General features: G+C 37.1%; 1 protein-coding gene across 1 annotated transcript; it reads right to left on the bottom strand.

The window, feature by feature from the left end:
- Positions 1–1369: 1369 nt before the first annotated feature.
- On the bottom strand, positions 1370–4088 carry LOC124886614. Its single transcript, XM_047395461.1, has 5 exons — positions 3845–4088; positions 2964–3172; positions 2741–2834; positions 1940–2181; positions 1370–1837 (listed from the first exon to the last, which is right to left on the bottom strand). The coding sequence occupies exons 1-5, from the start codon at positions 4086–4088 to the stop codon at positions 1370–1372; spliced, it is 1257 nt and encodes a 418-aa protein (XP_047251417.1).
- Between the last annotated feature and the right edge of the window lie 8726 nt (positions 4089–12814).

Raw genomic sequence — 12814 nt, 5'->3', positions numbered from 1 at the left:
AATTTTCAAATTCAAGCCTCATTTTGGAATTTTGTCAAAAACCTTGCATACACCTTATTTAAGGATGATTTTCATGGCATAATTATCGATAATACATCACCATATTTTTCCATTTTTGGTCCATGGGTTACTCAGACTTCCCCCAGTACAATATATGCTAGGTTTTAACTCAAACCATTACCACACTTTACCAAAAGTAGGAGAGAATTGGTTCACTTGATTGTATTCACCTATATTATTGCTCATTATGTTGAAGAAAAATAGGGAGTAAAAGAAAATTCATACCTTGTTATTGCAGTATTAGGTCACTTTTCTGACTTTGCACAAAGAACTTCGAACAAAAGATGATTATTTGTTTAAGTGAAAAGAACTTAGCTAGCTTGTGATGACCAAAGAAAAAGGAGAAATGGACTTTAAATAGCAAGAAAAGGGGAGAAAGAGAGTTATAAGAGAGAATAAAAGGGCTAAGGTTCACTGAAGAGTTGGGGAGTCACTTAACCACTTCAAATTATCATTTAAACCTATTTGAATCGGCTAAGAATGAAAAGTTTGGCTATTTAAATTAATCAAACCTAACCCGCTGAAATAGGGTTTCATGTGACGGTTCAAGCGACGGTTCATCGTATGTGCGACATTTCATCGGTCAATCCCGTCATTCTTTTTCTAGTGAACTTACCTGGAGACATACTAGCAACGGTTGAAACAATGGTCCATCGCATGTGTGACGGTCTGTTGGTCAACCCGTCGCTACTCTTCTAGTAATTTAGTTTTGGGACTTTGTTGTGACGGTTACAATGACAGTCCGTCGTGTCACCGACAGTCCGTCGTGTTACTCGTCAGTCACCCCAAACTTTCTCAACTTTTGTTTTCCTACACTGTCAAACCTGCACACTTACCCAAACCCTTTAGCTCATACAAAACAACAAAACAAACACCAAAATTACTTCAACTCATGCTAAACAACAACACACTGTGGGTTGCCTGCCACTAGTGCCTGATTTATCATCGCGGCATGACTTAGCTATCTCGATTACTCAGACTTTATTGAAATAGTATCAATACTTCTTATCGAGTCCATTGGACCTATGTACAGTTTGACTCATTTCCCATTGACTTTGAAGACACTTCCATCTTCATTTTCAAGTTCGACTACGCCAGATAAGTAGACTTGGTTAACTTTAAATGGGCCTGACCATTTCGACTTAAGTTTACCTAGAAAGAGCTCCAGTCTAGAGTTTAAGAGGAGCACCATGTCACCTTTATAAAAATCCCACTTTTCAATTCTATGGTCATGGTACTTCTTCATTCTCTCTTTGTACAAGTCATCTCTTTTATAATCTCCAAGATAGAACTCATCCATCTCATTCAGCTACCCTATTCTCATATCCGCTGCCTCATTCCATTTCAGATGAAGCTTATTCAGTGCCCACAGAGTTTGATGCTCCAGTTTAATTGGCAAATGACACATCTTGCCATAAACCAATTGGTATGGTGACATGCCATTTGGTCTCTTGAATGCTGTTTGATATGCCCATAAGGCATCATCCAGCTTCCTAGACCAATCCTTTCTACTATCATTTACAGTCTTGGCAAGGATAGCTTTGATTTCTCGATTAGAGATTTCTACCTGCCCTTTGGTTTGCGGGTAGTATGGTGTAGCCACTTTATGCTGCTTAACTCTATATTTTGCCAAGGTAGCTCTGAACATTTTGTTGGAAAAGTGTGATCCTCCATCATTGATAATGGTACGTGGTACCCCAAAGCGAGAGAAGATGTTTCTCCTCGAGAATGCAACTACTCTTTTTCCTTCGCTATCTGCTAGAGCCACTGCCTCAACCTATTTTGACACGTAGTAAACAACCACTAATATGTACTTCATTCGAAATGAGCTCACAAAGGTCCCCATGAAATTAATTCCCCAAACATCAAATAATTCTACCTCTAGCATTTTTGACATTAGCATCTCATGGTGCTTTGAGATGGACCTTTGCCTTTGACTTTGGTCACACCTCTTCATAAACTCATAGGCATCTTTGAACAAAGAGGGCCAATAGTAGCCACTCTGAAGCACTTTCCTTGCAGTCCGATCACCTGTATGGAGACCTTCAACTGGGGAAGCATGAATCGCTTCCAGTTTACTCAACATATCTACTTCTGGGATGCACTGTCTAATAATACTATCTGCACATTGCCAAAAAAGATACGGCTCATCCCAGAAGTAATGTTCACATCATGGAGAAACTTTTTCCTTTGATGAAAGGAAAGATTCTCTGGTATCACCTCGCTCACCACATAATTTGCAAAATCAGCATACCAAGGTATATTCTCCATAATAGCAGCCAAGATTTCCTCATCAGGAAATGCATCATTGATTTAAAATTCATCTCTAATAGCTTGTTTACTTTCCATCCTGGAAAAATAATCTGCAACTTGGTTTTTACAACCCTTTATATCTCTAACTTCAAAGTCAAATTCTTGTAGTATTAGCACTCATCTGATCAACCTTGGTTTTGCATCCTTTTTCGCCATCAAATATCTCAAAGCTATGTGGTCAGTGTGGACCACCACCTTGGTTCCTAGAAAATAAGCTCAAAACTTCTCAAAAGCATAGAATACAACAACAAGTTCCTGTTCTGTGATGGTTTAGTTCTTTTGAGCACCATTCAGTGCTTTGCTGGCATAATAAATTGGATGAACCAATTTGTCCTTTTTTTTCCTAACATAGCTCCAAGGGAAACACCGCTTGCATCATACATAATCTCTAACGATTTTGACCAATCTGGTGCAAAAATGATAGGGGCCTCAACCAGCTTTCCTTTAAGGCATTCGAATGCCTTCAAGCAATCATTATCAAAGAAGAACTTAACTTCCTTCTCCAAAAGTTTACATAATGGATTCGTAATCTTTGAGAAGTCCTTTATAAACCTCCGATAAAAGCCAACATGACCAAGGAAAATACATACCTCCTTCACTGAAATAGGAGGTGGAAGCTTCTTTATAACCTCAACTTTGGCTCGATCAACTTCAATCCCCTTTTCTAAAATTTTTTGTCCAAGAATGATGCCCTCCTTCATCATAAAGTGACATTTCTCCCAATTAAGCACACGATCAAACTCCTCACACCACTGAAAGGACCTACTCTGGTTCACCAAACATAGCTCAAAGAAATCTCCTACCACAGAAAAATCATCCATGAACACCTCCAAGGTGTCTTCAACCATATCTGAGAAAATAGACATTATGCATCGTTGAAATGTAGTGGGTGCATTACACAATCTGAACGGCATCTGCTTCAATGCAAAAGTGCTATATGGGCAGGTGAATGTTATTTTCTCCTGATCCTCCAGGGCTATAGAAATCTGATTGTAACTAGAATAACCATCCAAGAAATAATACCAACCTCTTCCCGCCAATCGATCAAGCATCTGATCCATGAAAGGCATTGGGAAGTGATCCTTCAATGTCCACAAGTTGTGTTTTTTGTAATTCATACACACTCTCTATTTAGTAACAGGCCTGAGTGGAATCAAATCGTTCTTCTCGTTAGCCACGACTGTCATACCCCCTTTCTTAGGAAAACACTGAACAAGACTTACCCACTTACTATCTGAAATGGGGTGTACCACTCCTGCATCTAGCCACTTGATAATTTCTTTCTTCACCACCTCTTGTATAGGTGGGTTAACACGACACTAATACTTAATAGTCGAGACACAATCCTCCTCTAGCTGGATTTTATGTATGCATATACTAGGAGAAATACGAATAATATCTGCAATCGTCCAACTAATAGCCCTCTTATATCTCTTTAGAATAGAAATAAGGTCTTCTGCCTATTGTTCACCTAATTCATCCACAATAATAACAGGTAGTGTATTCCTGCTGTCCAGGAACACATACCTCAAATGACTAGGCAACTCTTTCAGCTCCAAAGTGGGTGGCTCTTTAATAGACGACATGGCTGGTGGACTGAGATAATTTTTTAAGTCCAAATCCAGCTTGTTGGGTGTATAAGAATAAGACCCCATGCCTGTCAAGGCACACACAGTCTCCTCATAATCTTCAATACCGTCTTGATTGAAATTCATTAATACAACAACTAAAGTCTCCACAACAATTTTTTCTTCTATAGGTACTTCCTGCTCCTCCTTATAATTAACATCCACAATAGAAAATATGCTTTTATCCTTATGCTATTTCATGGACTGGCATACATTGAATCAAACTACTTCATTATTTAGCCTGAATAGTAGCTCATTTACCTTTAGATCAATAAGTATACTCCTAGTTGCAAGGACAGGTCCACCTCGTAATCGAGAATGACAAAATTAGCTGGAAATATAAAACTGGCCACCTTCACTAATATGTCATATCAAATCCCCACAGGCTACTTCACAGACCTGTTTGCCATAACTAATCTCATATTTGTGGGAGTAGGATCCACCAAATCCAATTTTTTATACACAGTAAGCGGTATTAAATTTATATTAGCTCCTAAATCACAAGAGCTTTTGTGCACTCAAGAGGCCCAATAGTGCACGGGATAGTAAATGCTCCCGGGTCTGCCCTCTTTTACACTAACGACCTTGTGAAAATAGCACTACAATGATGGAGATTGTCCATTGTCTCATAACTAACTATTCGCTTCTTTGTAACAAGGTATTTCATGAACTTTGCATACCCGAGCATTTACTAAAAGTCCTCTACCAATGGAAAGTTAATTGTCAACTTCTTAAGCATGGCCATAAACTTGCCAAAATTTGTGTCGTTGACCTTCTTTTTTGATGGATGGGGAAATGAAGGAGGTGATTTTGGGATCGTAGTAACCACCACTTCGATCTCTTTTTCCTTGCACTTCTCCAACTCATCAACCTACTGATGGTTGGATGGTGTATTATTAATAACTTCATCCAGTTTTTCAGACTCCACTAGATAAGTTTTTTCATACTTAATATCCTCTGCAACCATAGCTTTAATCACCAACGAGCCTAGTAAAACCTTACTCCGTGTCCCTACTAGTCTTTCTTGGGCTTCTTAGGGCAGTGATGCTTATAATCAGCCACCTTAGGGGGGCATCTCTAATGTGAACTTCCATTAGTCAATTCATTTGCTTACTTAGATGGTGACATCTTTGTCTCATTATTCAGATCATGTTAGTTCTGTTGCTCCTTTGTCTAAGGTCACTCAGGTTAGCCAATCTATGAGGTTGAATCTCCCAACCTTTATAGGCTCTAGGGTTGAGGAGGATTCTCAAGGGTTTGTAAATAAAATAGAGAAGATTTTTAGAGTGATGTATGCTACTAATTTTAAGGGTGTAGTGTTTGTTGTATATCAGTTGAAAGATGTAGCTTATCAGTAGTATGAGGAGTGGGAGCATCTGAGAGGTAAGATGTGGAGCCAACATTATGGGATGAGTTTTTAGGCACCTTTCTTGATTAGTTTTTTCCTCAGGAGCTGACGAAAGCTAAGGCTAAGGAGTTTGTTAATTTGAAGTAGGGTAAGATGAGTGTGAAAGATTATTCCTTGAAATTTCAACAACTATCTTGTTATGTTGCTAATTTTGGTATCTATCCAGAGATTCAAAATGAAGAAGTTTGATTCAGGGTTATCTCAAAACTTGGTATTGGAATGTAAGTCTATAATGTTAAATTATGATATAGATATCTCCAAGCTTATGGTTTATATACAATAGGTAAAGAATGAAAAGAAGAAATAGGTGGAATTGGAGAGAGACAAAATAAGAAGTTCAAGTATTTAGAGCAGGGTGGGGATTAGCAGAATAATGGGAGAGATGATAGACAGTAGACCAAGAAGAAGAACTGAGAAAATTCATATTTATTTTCTAGTGCTTTCTATCCTAAGCTTTTGGGTGATCATCGCTCTTAGGATAATGGTGGTCCTAAGGCCAGGGTGAATAGTCTCAGGCTAGTGGAGGTAAGTCTGCCCCACCTTATCCTCCTTTTCATTTCTATGGTCAACTTCATCATGGTTGTTGTAAGAAGGGGAGGAATTGATGCTATAATTATGGTTAGCTGGGTCATATGAATCGAGATTGTTCTTCGGCCAGGGTTGCCATTGAAGCTAATAAAGTTTCGGTTACCACATCTTTAGCTCCTATGACAAAGGGCATTATTTAAGGTATCAACACTGGCCAAAATCATCTCTATGCTCTTGATACTCGCTAGGAATTTGAGACATCTCCTGATATTGTTACTGGTATGTTATAATTTTTCCCATGATGTTTATTATTTACTTGATCTGGGTCTACCCTTTCTGATGTGACCCCTTATGTGACTGTACATTTTTGTAAGCATGAAAGTATTTTCAACTCCTTTTCTGTGTCTACCCTGATGGATGACTTTATTATGGCTAGAAAAATTAATAAGGGTTGCCTGGTGTCTATCTTTCATAGAAAGATATTGGTGGATTTGATAGAGTTTGATATGATGTCTTTTGATGTTATCTTAGGGATAGATTAACTTTATTTGTGCATGCGTCTTTGGATTGTAGGACTTGAAAGGTCAGTTTTCACTTTCCTAATAAATCGGTATTTGAATGGGAGGGGAGTTCCTTAGTATCCAAAGGGATATTATTCTCTTATCTTAGAGCTTAGAAATTAATCTCAAAAGGGTGTCTATATCACTTAGTTTGGGTTAAAGATTCTAACTTTGAAAGTCTTTTTTTGCAATCTATCCCTGTGGTAAATAAATTTCCTGAAGTGTTTCCTGATGATCTTTCTGGAATTCCTCCCGATAGGGAAATAGATCTTAGGATTGATGTTCTATCGAATACTCATCCTATTTCCACCTCTTCTTATAAAATGGCTCTGGCTGAACTAAAGGAGCTAAAAGAGCAATTAAAAACTCTTTTTGACAAAGGGTTCATTCATCCTAGTGTCTCTTCGTAGGGTGATCCTGTGCTTTACGTATGAGAGAAAGATAAGTCTTTTTGGATGTGTATAGACTATCATCAGCTGAATAAGGTGACAGTGAAGAATAAGTACTCTCTTTCTAGGATTGATGACCTTTTTGACCAGATTTGGGGTTTTAGATGCTTTTCTGAGATTGATCTTCATTTGGGTTATCATCAGTTAAAAATTCAAGAGGTTGATATTCTAAAGACTTCTTTTTGAACCCAGTATGGTCACTATGATTTTTTTGTCATGTCATTTGGGTTGACTAATTCTCCAACTGCATATTTGGATCTTACGAATTGGGTTTGAAGGCAGTTTCTAGATTTGTTTGTTATAGTTCTAATTGATGATATCTTGGTGTATTCTAAAAGTGAGGAGGATCATGCCCATCACCTCTAAAGTGTTGCAGACCCTTAAGGATCAAAAACTATATGCAAAATTTTCTAAGTGTGAGTTTTGGCTGAACGGTGTGACTTTTCTGGGATATATAGTTTCTAGTACGGGAATCAATGTATATCCACAAAAAGTTGAAGCAATTAAGAAGTGGCCTAGACCCACGAATCTAACTGATATTAGGAACTTCATGGGTTTAGCTTGGTATTATACAAGGTTTGAGGAGAGTTTCTCGTCTATTGATACTCTGTTGATGAGGTTAACTAAAAAAGGTAAAGTTCTTATGGTCTAATGCTTTTGAGGATAGTTTTGAGAACTTGAAGGATAAGTTGGATTTTGTGCCAATTTTGATCCTACCCGAGGGTACAAATGATTTTGTTGTATTTTGGTACGTATCCACTGTGGGATTCTGTTGTGTTTTATTATATCAAGGTAAGGTTGCGTCCTATGCTTCTAGGCAACTTAAGGTTTATGAGAGAAATTATTTGACTCACAACTTAGAGTTGGCGGCTGTGGTCTTTTCTTTGTATAGTTTGTACCATTATCTGTATGAGGTGCATGTGGATATCTATTTAGATCATAAGAGCTTGCAGTATGTGTTCACTTAGAAGGAGTTCAATCTCAGGCAACGGAGGTGACTCGAGTTGTTTAAGAATTATGACATGATCTTTCACTATTATCCAGGTAAAACTAATGTTGTTTTTGATGCTCTTAGTAGGTTATCTATGGGGAGCTTGTCTTATGTGGATGAGGATAAAAAGGGATTAGTAAAGGATGTTAGTAGGTTGGTTAACTAGGGAGTTCATCTTTTGGACTTTGAGGATGGGGGAGTTATTGTTTAAAAAGTGATTAAATTATCTCTTAGTACTGAGGTGAAGGAGAAGCAGACATTGGATCCCATACTTATGCAGATTAAGGATGATACGGGTTAGTACAAATTCCTAGCTTTTGAGATTAGGGGAGACAACATCTTGAGGTGTCAAGTTAGGCTCTGTGTTCCTGATGTTGATGGGCCACAGGAAAGGATTTTGACTAACCCCCTGTTTGGATGGTGGTTTCCCATGGTATGGTATGGTATAGTTATTAAGAGAACCATGTCTGTTTTGCTTGTTTCTTAAAATGTATGGTATGGTATGGTTTAATCTTATGGTTTGGTAACCATGAAAAACGCCATTTTATGTAACCACTGATTTGGTGGTATCCCATGGTTTGCTTATTTTTTCCCAATTATGCTCTTACTTAATATTATATAATCTTATTTTTTTCATTCACCTTATATTATTTAACTCCATCTCCTACTCCGACCCCTCACCCCACCAGCCTCACCTCACCCCCACCCCTACCAAACCCCCACCCAATTTTTTTAGTTTTTTAAAATATTTCCAAAACTTGTTCTTACCCAACCCTCATCCCCAAACCAACCCCACCACCTTCTAACCCCCTTAATTTTTTTTAGTTTTAAAATTTATTTTTTAAAACTTTCAAGAAAAATTTCTTAGACCACTCCCATCCCTTACCATCTCCCCCCATCCATACATACACCACACAAAAAAAGAAATTATTTTCTTCATTAATTTTTTTTTAAATTAAATTTTTTTTACCCCCACCCCTACCCTTACCCCTCTCCCACTCCCTACTCTACTACCCTCACCCCTAAATATTTCTTTAAAGAAATTAATTTTTTAACCCTGCCGCCCTTTATCATATTCGTTTTCATTATTTCGTGTTAAATATATACAAATTCTTTTAGAAATCTTTTTTCTTTGTGTTTCGAACACAAGAAATTAAGTAAGAAATAATTTATTTTCTTGGAGTTTTTTTTTTGGATTGGAGTTTTTTTTTTGGATTTCATTACCAAACTCATCCGTAGCATACACAAAAAATGCATTCAAACTTTATACTAGTCGTCAGTGTCTCATCTCAAAACACCAAAAGGAATTGAAATTTGTTGCTATAAAAATAAATCCAATAATATTTATTTGATCTACTATTTTATTGACTTTATTAGAATTTATATGAATTTAACAATTTAATATATCTACATCGCATAATTATGATAAAATAGTAGGAAGAAAATTATTTTTTTAATAATTATTTATAAATTTAACATTTATAATGATTAAGGGCATTTTAGTAAACTTACCAGTTACAATACAGTACCATACTGTCAAACCAAACAATAAAACTATCATCAAACAACAGTGAACGATATAATCTATCCAAACATTGTATTGTACTAAACTGTACTGTACTATACCATACTATACAGTACCATACATTATGAAACCATGGCAAACCACCATCCAAACAAAGTGTAAGGCTCATAAGTCCAGGTATATAGTTCATTCGAAATCAACTAAGATGTACTATGACTTGAAGGAGATATATTGGTGGAATAATATGAAGAGGGATGTGGCAAAATTTGTTGCCAAGTGTATGGTTTGTTAGCAAGTGAATGTGGTACACTTGAGGCCCGATGGCATGTCTCAAGAGATAGATTTTCCTATATGGAAGTGAGAGATGATTAATGTGGATTTCATTATAGGTCTTCCATAGTCTCGCAATCTGTATGATTCAATTTGGGTCATAGTGGATAGGATGACTAAGTTTGCTTACTTCTTGCTTATGGGGACTAACTACTCACGAGAGGATTATGCTAAGTTATTCATTCAGGAGATTGTGAAGTTTAATCGTACACCAATGTCCATTATTTCATATCGAGGTATGCAGTTTTGTTCTCATTTTTGGCAGTTATTTCAGAAAGGTTTGGGTAAACAGGTGAACCTTTGCACCACTTTCTATCGTCAAATGGATGGACCAGTGGATCAAACTATTTAGACTTTAAAAGATATGCTAAGGGCTTGTGTGATTTATTTTAAAGGTAGTTGGGTTGATTATTTACCTCTTATTAAGTTTGCGTATAATAATAATTACCATTCGAGGGTCTTTATGGCAGGAGGTGAATAGGATGGTTTGAGGTTGGTGGGACTAGGTGTTTTGGTCTTGACATGGTTCACCAATCCATATAGAAGGTAAAGGTAATTAGAGAGAGACTTAAGTTTGCTTAAAGTCACCAAATGTCATATCCAGCATTGAGGCGAATAGAATTGGAGTTTGAAGTGAATGATTAGGTCTTCTTAAAGGCGTCTCTTATGAAAGGAGTTATGAGGTTTGGGAAAAAGCGGAAGCACAATCCCCATTACATTGGTCCATATAATATTTTAAGAAGAATTGGGAATATTGCTTATGAGTTGGATTTTCCAGTGAGTTTGGGTTCTATTCATCTCATGTTTCATGTGTTCATGCTGAAAAAGCGTGTGGTGATACTTCCTTCATTGTGCCTGTTGAGGATATTGGTCTGATGGATTCCTTGTCGTATGAGGAAGTCTTAATTGAGATATTGGATAGGTAGGTTTGTAGGTTGAGGACCAAGGACATAACCTTAGTAAAGGTTCTTTAGAGAAGCCAAAAGGTATAAGAAGTTACATGGGAAGGGAAGGAATATATAAAGGCTAAATATCCATTCTTGTTCCTCGGGGTGAATGAAAGTGCATAAGGTATACATTTTGTTTTCCTCTTGTTACTTTTTGAGTTTGTCAATTAATTCTGGTGTATTCTTGCTATTCTTATGCTAAAAGTTTCCTAACTTATCATTCAAGGATGAATGATCCTAAGGGGAGGGGAGGGGGGGATAATATAAAACCCTTAAATCAATCATTTGATTTTTGACCCTCCCACTTATGTAATATCAATTTTTGACTTGAATTGTGTTTAGGGATGTTAAAAGGATAATTTAGGAAAGTTTTTGAATTTTTAGATATGGTTAGGGGCTTGGAACTACAAGGTAATGTGCCTCTACGATCTCTTTGTGCCCAGGAGGTTACCCTCCGTGATATTGACATGGCACGGAGGAGAACCTCTGTGATAACGATATGCCATGCCAAGGTGTAAATTTCATCCAGTTTTGTTTTTTTTTCTCTATGGGTGAGGGGCTTTTGGTATTTTCATCTTTTCCACAATTCATAAACATAAAAGGGACCCTTTTTCTTTAATTTTCAAAGATCAAACTCTACTTTACTCATCTTTAACTCCCCAACAAAGAAAGTTTAGGGGTTTCACTATGCATTCATCATGTGGGCTCCAAGCTTCAAATTGATTTCAAACTATTGTGTGTTTCATGCATGTTTCTCATCCCCAAACTTTAATTTTACATTATGCCATGAATTGAATGGCTTTTCATGTGATTTAAATTGTGGGTTTTGAAATTGGGTTGAGGGGTTTTGGTTGTTACTAAGTGAATTACTTGGCCCGTGTGTTTAATTGATTATTCATATTTTAAATTGATATTTTTAGGACTGAATTGGTATATTATTTAAATGGTTGGAATGGTGGACATAGGCTTTCCTAAATTGGGTGATTTTTTTCTTGAAATTGCATGAACCACAACCCACATTGTGAATTTGATTTTAATTATGGAAAATTGCATGGTTTAGCTTGCTTTTGAACTCAATGCATTGCGTTAAGGATAATAGATATAAAAAGGGATTGTATAGACTTGGTGGTTGGATTTTAAATGAATCCTGGGAGTCACTATGGTTATGTGAATTTGTTTGGCATGTTTAATTTAGCTTGCAAGCATAATGTTATGATGATACCTAGTGATGAATGCCTTAATGAATGACTCCTGGGTTAATGGTTGGGAATTATATGCAAATTGTTTTAATTTGGGATTAAAGGGAGTTGTGTAGCTCCCTGTGAAGGTAGAGGTACCGAGGGGCCCGATACTAGAAATGACATTTGCCAACATGACGGTCTATATAACCATGTGTAATACCCTGATCATTCATTAAGCCTAAATCTGTCTTTTTGAATAGATATGTATGACTTCCAAAGTGATTGATGTTTAAACCATATTGTATTTCTCCAATTTCTACTTTTTGTCATGTAGAGCATTGAATAAGCTTTCCATCGATACCAATTTTATCAAAATCTGACATCGGACGAAGGAGTTATGGCCATTTTACTAAATGGTATCAGAACGCCTAGGTTTGACGGTCGACCTGGTGGATCGTTAGGTCCTTGGTGGACCGTCAAGTGTCCCGTCAAGACAAGGCAGTAGCTCTCTTTTTGGGATGTTGTACGACGGTCAAAGTGGTGGACCGTCACAAAGTTGATGGACCGTCAAGGTATCCGTCAGACCGAGACAGAATGTCTCATTTCTGGCCCTCAGGTGACGAACGACTTGGTAGACCATCACTTTTTTTGACGGACCGTCAGGACAATTGTCACATCGAAGCAAAATATTCCAGTTTTGGTGTTCGAGTGACGGACGACTTGGTGGACCGTCAATCCCTCTGATGGACCATCAGGTCGACCGTCGCAGGCCCCGATCAACAATTTTCAACTCTTTTCAAAAGGGTATTTTGGTCATTTCTGCTTCTTTTAATCCCTATATATATATATATATATATATATATATATATATATATATGTATATAAGAGAAGATC

The sequence above is a fragment of the Capsicum annuum genome, chromosome 8, assembly GCF_002878395.1.
Source record: "Capsicum annuum cultivar UCD-10X-F1 chromosome 8, UCD10Xv1.1, whole genome shotgun sequence".
NCBI lineage: Eukaryota > Viridiplantae > Streptophyta > Magnoliopsida > Solanales > Solanaceae > Capsicum > Capsicum annuum.
Note: the sequence above shows the minus strand (reverse complement) of the source record. Positions and strands in the feature narration are given on the sequence as shown.